Source organism: Mucor mucedo (assembly GCF_025094135.1).
Source record: "Mucor mucedo strain NRRL 3635 chromosome Unknown EV154scaffold_12, whole genome shotgun sequence".
Taxonomy (NCBI): domain Eukaryota; kingdom Fungi; phylum Mucoromycota; class Mucoromycetes; order Mucorales; family Mucoraceae; genus Mucor; species Mucor mucedo.
In genome coordinates, this window is record NW_026252296.1 from 381,399 (window position 1) to 394,928 (window position 13,530).

The 13,530-nt window shown below is 36.0% G+C and overlaps 5 protein-coding genes across 5 annotated transcripts; 4 read left to right on the forward strand and 1 right to left on the reverse strand.

The window, feature by feature from the left end:
- The first annotated feature begins 465 nt into the window (after positions 1-465).
- On the forward strand, positions 466-1,752 carry EV154DRAFT_496368 (uncharacterized protein). The gene is made up of 4 exons (XM_051600144.1): positions 466-740; positions 807-1,416; positions 1,482-1,604; positions 1,700-1,752. Exons 1-2 carry the CDS (start codon positions 735-737, stop codon positions 1,272-1,274), a joined length of 474 nt encoding a protein of 157 aa, XP_051461658.1. The 5' UTR covers positions 466-734; the 3' UTR covers positions 1,275-1,416; positions 1,482-1,604; positions 1,700-1,752.
- Positions 1,753-3,478: 1,726 nt separating this feature from the next.
- EV154DRAFT_38213 (rab-GTPase-TBC domain-containing protein) lies at positions 3,479-7,087 on the forward strand. Its single transcript, XM_051595024.1, has 10 exons — positions 3,479-4,040; positions 4,094-4,346; positions 4,425-4,641; positions 4,701-4,838; positions 4,900-4,971; positions 5,038-5,262; positions 5,332-5,336; positions 5,389-5,552; positions 5,608-6,042; positions 6,106-7,087. Exons 1-10 carry the CDS (start codon positions 3,618-3,620, stop codon positions 6,760-6,762), a joined length of 2,589 nt encoding a protein of 862 aa, XP_051461659.1. The 5' UTR covers positions 3,479-3,617; the 3' UTR covers positions 6,763-7,087.
- On the forward strand, positions 6,883-8,351 carry EV154DRAFT_38170 (splicing factor, Prp19-binding domain-containing protein). Its single transcript, XM_051595023.1, has 5 exons — positions 6,883-7,371; positions 7,421-7,497; positions 7,556-7,701; positions 7,755-7,887; positions 7,942-8,351. Exons 1-5 carry the CDS (start codon positions 6,919-6,921, stop codon positions 8,315-8,317), a joined length of 1,185 nt encoding a protein of 394 aa, XP_051461660.1. The 5' UTR covers positions 6,883-6,918; the 3' UTR covers positions 8,318-8,351.
- Positions 8,352-8,385: 34 nt separating this feature from the next.
- On the reverse strand, positions 8,386-9,403 carry EV154DRAFT_413596 (UDP-galactose transporter; the record flags this gene model as incomplete). The annotated part of the gene is made up of 2 exons (XM_051595571.1): positions 8,386-9,114; positions 9,173-9,403. 2 exons carry the CDS (start codon positions 9,401-9,403, stop codon positions 8,386-8,388), a joined length of 960 nt encoding a protein of 319 aa, XP_051461661.1.
- Positions 9,404-11,927: 2,524 nt separating this feature from the next.
- Positions 11,928-12,595, forward strand: EV154DRAFT_496382 (uncharacterized protein). The gene is made up of 2 exons (XM_051600145.1): positions 11,928-12,048; positions 12,103-12,595. Exons 1-2 carry the CDS (start codon positions 11,978-11,980, stop codon positions 12,578-12,580), a joined length of 549 nt encoding a protein of 182 aa, XP_051461662.1. The 5' UTR covers positions 11,928-11,977; the 3' UTR covers positions 12,581-12,595.
- The last annotated feature ends 935 nt before the right edge of the window (positions 12,596-13,530 follow it).

The window sequence follows — 13,530 nt, forward strand, 5'->3', positions numbered from 1 at the left end:
TTGTATTGTACCCTTACATCCTCATCCTTCCTTGAACAAGGTTGATATAGCAGTTTTAATAACCATTGTGTATATTCATTTTTTGTGCATAATCGTGAACTTTTGAGCAGTATTACAGCAGTCTTTGCTTCGATAAGCTTTGTAAAATTCGAAAAGTTTTTTTAGTGCGTTGGGATAAGAGGATTAGGCAAAGACTTTGTTCTGATTTACCTTTTGGTTATTGTCATTAGGCGAACTCGGTGTAATATTTATTTCGGGGCTATTTTGATAGCTTTCTGGTTGTGATTTCTCCGGAAATGAAAAGTTTGCATTCGAGTCATGTCCAGACATGTCAAAAAAATTATTGAAAACGGAAAACAAAAAGAGTTGTGTAGAATACAGTAAGTCGCACACAAAAAATAAATCAGGCGCATCTTTTCCGAGAGGATGTGGTTACACGTGATGGAGACTGCTGTTCTTTCTACAAACTGTCGTCATCGTCAGTCTTTTTCGCGCATTATTGTCGAAAGAGACAGGTTTCTTCTAAGTCGATAGTGATTTCTCTACGCAATGTTGAACGAAGCTAATGGTAAGCTTTTAACTGCCTTTGAGAAAAAAGAAACTATGAAAATAAGTCGAAAGTAGACGAGAACCCAGATATCCCTAATCTACCATTCAAATGGGAGTCAAATACAAATCTTATAGCTGAGCCTCTACTAAATGAACAAGAGATAATCAATTTGATCGTTCGATTCATGATTGGTATGATACGTCACTGATTTCTCACAAAGCATTATGCTTTGATATAACACATGACTTTATTTGCAGGTACATACGTCCCAAAAAACAGTTACGTAGTGGATCAAACTGTTTCGCCAGAGACTGAAAGTTTTTTTAAAGTATACACCTCACAAAATGAAAGTGATGAACGTTTCAACCCATTACTTGTTACCATTCAAAGTGAAATTAATGAAGCATCAATGGTGGACATTGTACAGTATTGTGCACTTGTTGCCGAAAGATTCAAGTATCTACCAACTGTATTGATTATTGCTAACAAAGAAAGCCTTGGATCAAACGAACAAAATAGACATTTAGTAAAGCTTAAATCTACTTTCTGGGCAGAAAAATGTTTGATGTTTCTTTCTGATTTATATATCACTCCTCTGAACAATCAACCTCGTAATGCTTTCTATGCGTTATGTCAGTTTTTGTCTCATCCAGACAAGAAATTCTCCTTATCTTCTGATGTAGAAAATCAATCTATCAATTTGGTTGTAGAGAATTCAATGTAAAAACTGTAGTTGATGTAAATTTTTTATATGGATATAAATCAAAGGATATCCTTTCGCTTTATTTTTGCTTAAGATCTTTTTTCAGCTTCCTCTACTTCGCTGTTGTCTTTCTTAATGAGGCTGGAACATGTTTGAAAAGTACCTGTCAATAAAGGCTTTAATACAATGATTTGTGTCTAAGAATATCTAAATAAAAAATAAACATGCCCTTAGCCAATACCCAGTTCTCAATATTACAGTTCAATAGAAGGCACTACATGTTTATAAATGTAAGAGGTTTATGTACACAAAGGAACATAGCTCTCCGTAAAATGTATCTATTTTGTTACTCTGTGGCAAAATTTACATGGTGCGTGATTTAGTAGAGGTTAGGGCACATCTTTATGTTTGATGTATGGCACATATTCAACTGTTTCTTTCTTTACATGGCTTAATTGTATGTCCCTTTGATGATCCATTTAACCTGTCAGCCAAGTACCAATTTTTTTCCTGTATTAGTAAACTAGCAATGGGTTAACACGTTTGATATGCGTCAAGTTTTTGAACAAAATTAAAGTTGTGCAATCGAGCAAGGATACATACTTCAATAACAAACAAATTAATTGCAGCATAATTATTCCATTTAATAAGTGTCTCATACAGCTGTTCCTAGACATGACCTTTATCTACAGCCAAGACATTCTGAAAAAAGCATGGGAGAACGAGTGTTAGAATTTTAAGGCAATAAAAACATCATGTAACATTGAGAGGTTTTGTATTCCAGTAATATACTGTTAGATACTTTGTTACTTTTCTCCAGTAGTTGAATAATAAAGATATGATCAATCTTAAAATTACTAAGGAAAGTCTTGGCACCACAAATGTAAACGCTGCCATTCTTGGCAGAAAAAGCTTTCGTAACTAGTTTAAAACAAGAGTTTCCAGGCACTTTTCTCTTTCTCAAACTCTATCTGGTGTGGCATAAATTTCACATTTGTATTTCTCATCTCACCTACAAATCATGCAAAAGTTGTAAACACCAAATGTCTCAACGGCGCAGCACGAATAATACAGCTGTGTTTGAAAATAATATTTCAAAGGGTATTCCCAGATTGTTTGAATAATTTTTTTTTTTTTTTACCTTTTTTCCGTTTCCTTTCGTAAAAAAAATCATGTCGTCAAGTTTAAACAAGATACCGAAAAACGTAACATGATATCCCGTTCATTTTAACAAGAGAAAGAAACTAACATATCATATAGACTTTCAGTTTACCCACCTCAACAGATAACACTCTTGTACCTTTTTGGACAATTGAACAGCAAAATCAGTACTTTATGCTTCAACGGTCTCACGAACCTGGCAACGCAATATTCAAAAATGTATTCAGTACTATAACTAACTTGTAATAAGACATTTAATTTTTTTTTTGTACCCAAACGCTTGATAATAATTCTTTTTCCTTTCCCCGCAAAAGGTTTGACGCAAAACAACCCCCGTTTCGAATCCTTTTCCAACGAGAACCTAACGCAACATGTCTACAAATAGCAGCTTCGGACTCTGAAGAAGCCATTGAGGCAGCTTGGGATTGGATTAAAATAAATATGTTACCCGAATTAGAAGATATACCCACTTCGTTTGCAAAAGAAGAATGGATGATTAAACAGATGAACATGATTGTATCCTCCACTATTACCGGTAAGATCAATGACATGTGCTCAAACAAATTTGGCTAATCCTTTTTATTTATATTACGTAAGATAATGACACAGATGACCTTTTGCACGATGATATCATAAGAAATGCATCTCGTACTTTTCGACAAACATTTAATGTAAAATCAACTGAACGTCTCGTGAATTGTAAGGGAAAAAAATAAACGATCTGATAAAATGTGATGTTGATTTTTTCTTTTAGATTACTCTTGCTCGTGCAATAGTAGACAAGGATGGATGTATATTTCAGAGAATTACTTGGCATTTTACTCGTACTTGATTGGTTTCGAGCTCAAAGTTTTGATCGAGTTGAAGGATATTAAGGATATATTTAAAGAGCCCATAAGAAAGTTGTTCCGACATAGCATGCGTGTTACAACAAAGGACAATCAGGAGGTAAGCACAACTTGTTGAAATCTCGAGACTACAAAAATTAATCAAGCGATTGTTTAGTATCTCTTTTCCAATATGTTTAATCGTGATGAGGTAAGCTTCATATTAAAGGATACAAAGTATATTCTAATAGTTACATGATAGGTCTATGACGTCCTGGTTCAATTAACAGGTGATTCGGTTCATCGACTATTGAAAAATTCAAACTCAAACGCATTCAAAGGCGAATCAGTCGATCGTTTATCCACCAGCCCAGCTATGGAAGGTAGAAGGTCTTCTGAGATACCGCATGGCCCCAACAATCCATTGAAAGATGTACTCCAGCATAGAAAGAGAGATGAAACCTTTCGTCGTTTATTTAGACTCCCCGATACCGAGAAAGTCATTGATGAGATAAATGTGTGCTATATATGTGATATGGATCCAGACAACAAATCAAAGCTACCAGCTTCTGCAATCGTCAGAAAAAACATGTATCCTGGTAAATTATATCAATCACAGAATTTCTTGGCATTTCAATCTGGTGATGTAGCTTCAATGACAAAGCCTGGAATATCGCATCAGTCCTTCATTCTTCCTCTCTACACCATAACGCGATTCGAAAGAATAAATGACGATCATCACAGATCTGCATTATCATTTAAAACGTGGCATAAAATGACTCACTATCTGAAAGTCGATGTAAGTACACACACGCTAGAGTTATTTTATGATTTTTAATAGGCAGGAAATAGGCCGAGAAAACAGCATGTGAGAAATTTTGTGATTTTCTGAAAATTGGATTGGAAGCAAACGTGCTGAATATGAAGGGTTCATTAAAGTTATTTTTGTCGACTTGTAAATCAGAGGAACTTTTACAAACACCAGAAGGTCCTATTCATATTTCAGATCCCATTGGCGGATTAGGACTCCAATTCGGATTTAAAAGTGACACCACTGTAGAAAAGGACGACGAAAAAACTGCAATTTGGGTAGACTATTTTCAGGGTAAATTTACGAACACTTGAACAAACCACCATGTCAGGGACTAAGCTTTTTTTTTTTACGTGCGCATATTCTCAATAGAAAATGGTAGAAATCTTACATTATGTAAACAGCCGTACGTTTTCTCAGAAATGGTGAAGGAAGGTTTGCCAAATTCATTAAGAGGAGAAATATGGGAAGTTTGTTCGGGATCCATATTTCTTCGATTTGCCAACCATGGATTATATGAAAATTTATTGGAGACTCATAAAAATGAAGTATCGCCCTCGATGGATGACATTGATAAGGATTTGCACAGGTAAAATTTAGCACAAACACACACATGCAAGTTATTTGGTAATAACAGTAATTTGATAGATCACTTCCTGAATATGCTGCTTATCAAGCACCAGAAGGAATCGATCGTTTGCGAAGAGTATTGACAGCATATTCATGGAAAAATCCGGATATTGGCTATTGTCAAGCAATGAATATTGTTACTTCTTCATTACTGATGTAATTATATCATTGTATTGTGATTTTGTCTTTAAGAAAACCTAACTCTTTGTTTTTCTAGCTACATGACAGAGGAGCAAGCTTTTTGGACTTTAAATACGCTAGTAGATCAACTGTGTCCTGGATATTATAGGTAAACTGGATTTATTATCGGAAAAGTAAAGAAATGTTAATAATTGAGCTATTTTGTGATTTATAGTTCATCCATGTACGGTGTTTTATTGGATCAAGTTGTTCTTGAAAGACTTGTTGAAAAATACTTGCCCAACATCACTTTACATTTCAAAGAAAAGGATATACAGCTTTCTGTGGCCTGTCTTCCTTGGTTTCTTACATTATTCATCAATTCAATGCCCTTGCCATTTGCTTTCCGTATACTTGATTGCTTTTTTATGGAAGGACCAAAGATACTTTTTCAAATTGCGTAAGTCATAATTAGCTGATTCAGCAAGAAAAAAAAAACTGTATTGACTTTTTTTTTATCTATATTTAGTCTCGGTAAATGACAATATCAATTACGTTAATTACCATTCTAAATATTTTATTGTAGCTGTGTTGAAAGCGCACGAAAAAGAACTATGTGAGGTTGACGACGACTCGGAATTACTCATTGTTGTTAAAAACTTTTTCGCTTCGTTAAATTTGCCAGAGGGTACAACGGAAGAAGACTATGCCAAGAAGTTTACGATATTTAAGCAATTGATGAAATCTGCCGTAAGTTACATTGCTCTTATATCTTATGAACACCTTTCATTAATAGTTCATTCAGTATACCGACTTTAACAAAGTAACATCTGATAAAATCAACAAATACCGCAAAGAAAACGAGCTTAAAATTATCGGTGGTGTCGAATCCTTTACCAAGCGCAATGCTTTGAGACATGTTAAGAACACTGCTCACTTTGGGCCTGAAGAAATATCGAATATTTACGACCACTTTTTTGGTGCGTTGTATTATGCGAAAGATGGTCATGAACAGCCCGAAATGGATTTGATTGCATTTACAAAGATGTTGGAACATATGACTACTTGGGCAAAACCTGCCAATATCAATAGCAGTGGCAATTCTGAAAATCTGCAGGTGATGCAAGAAGTTTCTGAAGCTTTTATACTTCGATTGTTTAATTACTTTAAATCCGACAAGAATCATTTTGGCATCACATTAAATGATACTATCAGCAAGCTTGGAGAAATTCTTCGAGGGGTAAGCAAAGTTTTTAGTTGGCCGTAAATCACATCTGTAACCTAATTGATTTACTCCATTTAGGATATTATGTCAAAAGCAAACTTTTACTTTTCCTTATACAACCCGGATAAATCAGAGCATTTGAATAATGGAGAATTACATACAATGGCAACTGAGTTATTTTGGTTGATGACAACGCTTGAAGTTGAATTCGATGCTTGGGATGCAATTTGTAATTTTATTGCGCTCAGTGCCGAATATTCTAATACGAAGGATGATGTTGATGCATTGCTAGCCCTTTTAAAACAAGAAGTCAATCCCGATGATTCAACATATTTTGCAAAACATGTTTCAATACTCCATAATGCATTGATGGGTTCAGACACGCCTGTAATTGAAGTCACTCTTCCCGTCTTACGAATGATTATCTTAACTGAAGACCGCCTTGAACAATTTATTCAAACCATCATTCCTGCCAGCTTTAAGCTTGAGAAGGAAGTGATTGAAAGGCAAAAAGGTCTAGGCCATGAAATATTTGAAGCTCTGTTTGTGGAAGGAAGAAAACTTGCTAATACTATGGCATATCCGGACCATCTTACTCCCAATGGAGGCAAGAGTCAGTCAGCGTCATCTCGACATAACTCTCCAGCTGTTTCCCCAAAGCCTAGATCTACTCGATCCACAAACTCTGTTGCTGTCAGTAATAAAGCATCAGAGGAAGAATATGAATTTGTTTAATAGTTTTAAATAAGGGGGTTCGTCTCACCCTTAATTCTTGCAATAAAAACACAAAATAAAGATGAGTCCGGTAATCTATTTTATTGTGACGTTTTGGACAATTTTTAAAATTCTTTTTTTTCTTCTCTTCTTCTCTCTCGTTACTCAAATAGAAATATGTCAGCTAGACCTACTCAAAAGCAACAAAGACCTCAAAACCAGGCAAGGCGTTACAGAGCAGGACAAGTTCCTGAGAATTACGTTGATGATCTTTCCGATTCGGAAGAAGAGGAGGAACAAATTGAGGAGCCCGTTCGACGAAAGAGAGGCGAGGTTCAATTTGCCCAAAAAGAGGTTGACACAGGTGTAAAACAAACCACCATTTCCGAAAAAGATGCAAGTACCGATCGTAGATTAAGAAGATTGCAGCAAGCACAACAAACTCAACATGTCGATGAGGATTCGGGAAGAAGAAGAAGACGTCAGGTTGAATCCGACGAAGAAGAAGAGGATGTTGACGAGGATGAAAAAGCAAGAGAGCGCATGCTTTTAAAACAAAGAGCTTTGCAACAGCAAGAAGAGGAACTAGAATCCGAACAAGAGGGATCTGAAGAGGGCTCAGAAGAAGAGGTTAGCATTAGAAAAGGAGACAGCATTTAGATGACTTATACATGTATAGGGATCGAGTGAGTATGAATCGTCCAGTGAAGAAGAAGATACAATTGCTCGCTTACCAAAGCCTGTATTTATACCAAAGTAAGACGAAGCGTGGACTTTCTTTCTTTTCTTTTTTTTACCAAACTTTTAAAATTAGAGCCCGCCGCGAAACAATTTTGCAACAAGAAAAGCTTGCAAAGGAAGAGGAGGAACGTGAAAAGCGACTGGAGCTGGAACTTGAAGAAAGAAAGAAACAATCGCATGACATGTTGGCCGAAGAGCTTCGACGTGAAAAAGAAGAAGGTAAGCTAATCATACAAGAAAGATGATGAGGTATTAATTCTTTTCTTTTATAGCCACACAAAAGGAAATTACCGAGTATGAGGATGCTGTGGATGACACGGATGGTTTAGATGAAGAAGCTGAATTTGACGCTTGGAGAATCAGAGAATTGAACCGTATTAAACGTGACCGAGAAGAACGTATTGCGTAAGTTAATGTATTGTATTGATGAAAGTAATCACTCATGAGATATGTGTATAGTCGCGAAAAGGAAGAGGAAGAATTAGAACGTAGAAGAGCACTTCCGGAAGATGTTCGATTAAAAGAGGATTTAGAAAGAGCCAAGGAAAGCAAAAACAAGGAGAAAGGACAACATACGTTTATGCAAAAATACTATCACAAAGGTGCATTTTATCAAGATCCTGAATCAGAAGTGCTTCAACGTGATTATTCAGCTCCCACAATTGATGAGGTGCGTAATAAGGATGTATTACCGAAAATCATGCAAGTCAAGAATTTCGGTTTAGCTGGACGTACGAAATACACTCATTTAGTCGATCAAGATACTTCTAGTCGTGACTCTCCTTGGGAAAAACCATTAGCTAAGCGTAGAAGAAAGGATGATGATCGATCATAATGTAACGAAGCAGTATAAAGAAGATGGGAAAAATAAACAATTTTGTTGTACATATATATATTTAAAAATTAAGAGGAACTTCCGTACATATAAGTGGCGTATACAACAAGTAATGCACCTATTCCAAACGTCACTGTTATCTCGAAATTAAATAACCAAAAGCTAATAAAACTCGACAAGATAATACTGATACTTGTGGCAAAGCCTTTCAAGATATTATCTGCGTATCGCACCACTAAGCCTACAATCAATCCTCCACCTGCTTGGATCAAAATAACCATCCAAGTCAGATACGAATAATTTTGGAAGAATCCATCTTGGATGATTTTAGTGCCATCTTGTAAGCCCACTACAAATATACAGCCCAATATAACTGAGAACAGTGACAATTGTATATTGCGGATCCATAATTGAGTCTTTATCGCTTGTTCTGAATCGTAATTTTTATCTTTTTCTAGGTCCACTTCTTTTGTAGCGGTCTTTACGATCTTTTCGAAATATACACCAGCGATTCCTGATAATATGCAAGCTGTGAATACAGATAGCAGGCCTTTGGCATTCGACTGATTTCCGATAGATGTTTCTTGTTCTGTGGCTATTATTTTCTTTTCTCCTTTGGGCATAACAACCAATGCAATGCCGGCGGTCAATATCGCCAAGGCAATCCATTTACGAGTCGATAATTTTCGTTTGAGAATGACCACACTGAAAAAAGCCGTTGTCAAGATCTTTAACTGGTATGTTACTTGAAAAGTAGCAGCATCCAAATTGGTGGCAGCCACATACTGTAGATTATTCTTAAAAAAGAAATGACACGTAAATATCAGGCAGGTAATTTCATTGTTGCCTGCTTACCTGTATCAAGTACAAGATGGCAGGTAGAGCTAACTTCACAGTTTCTCTCCAGTTGACAATGAGTTCGTGGTATAAGAATGTTGCTAATTTCGGTATTGTTTTTTTGTGAGTTGGTAATAAAGTATATACAACAACAAGACATACGAGTGTTTTCAGAACTTCACTCATAAGGACGGCTGTCGAAGCTAAATATAGCTTGTCCTCCGGTACACTTGCCCGTGTATAGCGCATCATCAGGATAAGGGCGCTATTCTGCACCACCAAGGTAACAAGTGATATGTGTTTCAAGCTGTTCATGAGGAAAAAAAAGAAAAAAGAGGCGAGGGCAAACAAAAACTGGGCCGGTGTTTTTATTATATTCTTCAAATTCAGACAGTGTATCAAGCGAATCAGAAATCAACTATGTCTATGTGTCGTCATAAAGAAGTTTTCCGTCTCATAAAACAGCCTTCCCAAATGGGCTTTGACTAGGTAGGACACACGTCCCCTTGCCTAGTTATTAAATCAGGTCCAATGTAAAAAGCAGCTGAATGTTATTTCTTCCTCGTGCAAGTGACGAAACATTATGGCCTGCGTGAACAAGAAGTAAGAGAAAAGAGCGAGTATTTGTAAAATTCACTTCTTTTCGGTAATAAAAACCCTGTATCTCTTCAAACATGTGTTCTCTTTGTCAATTTACTTATTAATGAGCTGTCTTGTTCATTTTAAAAAATAAAAAACTTGAGGTTTAAGGTAAGAAAAGCAAGTGAGAGGAATATCGAGCCTGAAGCAACCGTATACCCAACTAGCCAATCAATTTTCAGCTTTCCCTCACAACAGGAATATTTTCAAGTCCCGATTCAAAGATCAAAAAAAAAGAGGGGAGAGGGACCTGAAGAAAAGTTATCTCTTTATTGCATTATATTATGGGCTTTGGGTCCTTTTGGGCAGCTCATAAGACACGTATTACGGAGCAATAAAAGAAAAAAATCGGCTTGATTGGGCCAAATAACACGTCAATTGGACCACGGAGCAGTGGGAAAATGTTATTATTGGTCGGATGAGTCGAAGTTTAACATCCAAGGTAGTGATGGAGGGGTCCGAGTGATCAGAAAAGAAGGAGAAAAGTATTATACAGACCTTGTCAGTTATAATTTGGAGGTGTATTTGGGTTAGGGGATTAGGACCTTTTGTTATTATGACGGGCATAATAAATCAGGAGGCCCATATCAACTGTTTGTCAAAAAATATAACTTAAGAAACATCCAGGAGCTTTATTTTTGGCACTTCCTGTCATATTGGCAGCTATGCAAGCTAGTATAAAGCAAGATGTGGTGTTAACAGTTATGATTTTTTTTTTGGCCTGCCCAAAACCCAGAACTCAATTCAATTGATCATGCCTGGGCTTACTTGGAGTAAAGCATAGAGAGACGTAGATATCAGATAAATAATCAGTTAGAAGCAGCTCTCCGTGATGAGTGGTATGATATAACACAAAACGTTTTTTTAGATAAATTGGTCGGAAGTATGAACTACCGATGTAAGGCTGTGATAAACACCAAAAATGGCAACACAAAGTATTGATTTTGAAATAAATAAGACATATATTAATAAATTAAACATATTAAACTTGAACTGTTTAAACTTTCATAATATTACGAGAACCTTTTACTAATAACTTGTTCCATTTGTAAAACACCATCATTTTCAAAAAAAAAAAAAATATGACCAAGGTATTCGTTATTTTTTGTTTGTTTGTGGAAAGATTGGCGAAAAAAAAAAGAAAAAAAACAAATAAAAAGCGCCTCTCCTACCTTACTGCGCAAGTAATCTTTTCTTTCTTTAAAAAGATTTTCCAAAAACTAAAATGGATGACTTCGATGATTCAGCTTTTTATAATTATCTTAAACGCCTCCGACAATTATCTAGTCAACCTTCTTCGGACGAGGATGTTGTCATGCGAGAAGCCATTGATAAATTTCAAGCTGCTGAAGACACGGTGTCGAACGAAACTCCTGTAAGTCAAGTCGAGGTTTTACTTGATGGTAGGGCATCGTCTGAAAACCCTGTCGATTTATACAGAGGTATTCCCGATGGTCCCGAAGTCATTATAATCTCCTCTGACTCCGAACAGAGTGACGACGACAACAACGACGACGCACAGTTTCTCCATGATTTCATTCCCGCCCCGAAGAGGATATACCAAATCAAGATACAGACTATAAAATATTACACTCCACTCACTAATGAAAAGGCAGGTAAAGACAAATATTAGATTACACGGTTACTTATATATTTTCTACAGTACATCCAAGCATTTCACGAAAAAGTTAAATCCACCACAGTAAGCTTATCCTATTTGATTTTTTTTTCTTGTCTAATTTGCTGACGTTATCTTTTTTACTTTTTCCCAAGTACAGTAGTCGCTCGATTTAAGGGTGACCAAAAATTTCGGAAATCTCACCCTTAAATAGAAAATACCCTTAAATCGAAAAGCGTGACTATTTTAAACAGAAGTCACTACGCCATTTTTAACCGTGAAATATGATCATTACTGCGAAATATTTATTTTTATTCGGACATTTAATATATTTGATCAAAAAGTTAGAAAAAAGTCAAAAATACACTGTCAAATCGTTCGATTTAAGGGTATGGGGAATTGGAATCTCACCCTTAAATAGAATAGTGGTTTAGTGGTGTTAATGCTGGGGACGGAAGCTGTTTTTACAAAATCCACCCTTAAATAGAAAATACCCTTAAATCGAACACCCTTAAATCGAGCGACTACTGTACACTTTTAAACTATGTATTGACTGCCAGGTCAAAATGGCTGGTACTGAAAACGAATTTCAGTTAGCCCAAGATGGCAAAGGTGGTCTCTGTTTGGGGTGTCGGAGGCAAGTTTCATAAACTTAAAAAGAAGAAGAGGGTCCACTAATCATTTATTTTAGATTACGAAATATACTCGTATACGACTACGAACGTGTAAGTTTCATATCATGGCTGTCAACGGGGAAAATACCTCAACACGATCAACCTCCCACTATGACTTATGACATCATTGTTAAAAAAATGAAACAAAGAAGACAACAAATGGAATCACGATTGACACACAACAACTGTGACGGCCAAAGTTTGGCTACAACTAAGGAATTGACAATCATGTGTTATCAAAATAGGTTCAAGTGTGCTGTTACAAACTGTGAAATTGCTTTTCCAAAGTTTAGCGCAAAAAGATGCCCATATTGGTCTCTAACAGTTGATCACCGTGTCCCATTATATTACAGTAAACGTGATCCAGAAGCTTGGGGTATTGATAATCTCCAATTGATGTCCTACGTCATAAATGCAATTAAAAGCAATTTGCCTGATCCAGAGATTTACAGATGGTTTAAAATTTTCTACGATACCAACTGTACAGATGAATAAAACATTCCATTGACCATTTTTTTTAAAAACAAATAATATCACTACCACTTAAATCAAAACGGTTGCATATTTTCTTCATTAGAAAAAGCAACGTCTGCTAAAACACATACAGGGGAACAGATTCATTCTACACTGATGAGGACATTTAAATGTAGCACAGGGTTATTTTTCCACAAAATGTGTTTTATTAGAAATATTAAAAGTTCTTCCGAATGTTGAATCATAGTCATTTGATAACATTGCTGGATAATATTACCATATTGGCTTTCATTGAGAATACGCTTATACTCAGATCTTTGGGTGGTTGTTTAAAACACCCGCTAATTATTGACTAATTGGATCTTCTTGACTTTTGACTGGTGGAATAACGTCTGTATCGGAAGAACAAGCAACGTCAAGCGGTGCCTTTCTCGTAAACAGATTCAAATTCAATAAAACCTATTACAAAATTTATTAAAACGGGAACTGAGCTTACCAAGATAAAAAAAGGAAACTTACATCCAATTCACTTTCCATGATTTTGGTGTATTTCTTGAATGTTGTCTGTGTTGCCTTCACTTCCTTTAATGCCTGAGAAAGAACCGCAAGAACTTCATGAAACGACTTGTTTTATACTTGTCCAAGTGAGTGAATAGCTACACTTGTCCAAGTGAGTGAATAACTATACTTGTCCAAGTGAGTGAATAGCTGTACGTCCACTTATACCAACAACAACAAAAAAAGTGCTGGATCGGCATCTAGCATTACTTAAAGTGCCATGAATGGTAGGGTGAGTACAAGATCATCTCATTTCATGAGCTATCTTAACAGCATGATGGCTTGTTTAGATAGAAATGGATTATCTTATGAATAATGCACCAATTCACAAACCAATTGCAATCAGAGTTTTCATAGAAGAAAAAAGCTATAAGTGCGATGACTTGCCTCCATATTCCCTCCCTTTCTTGATT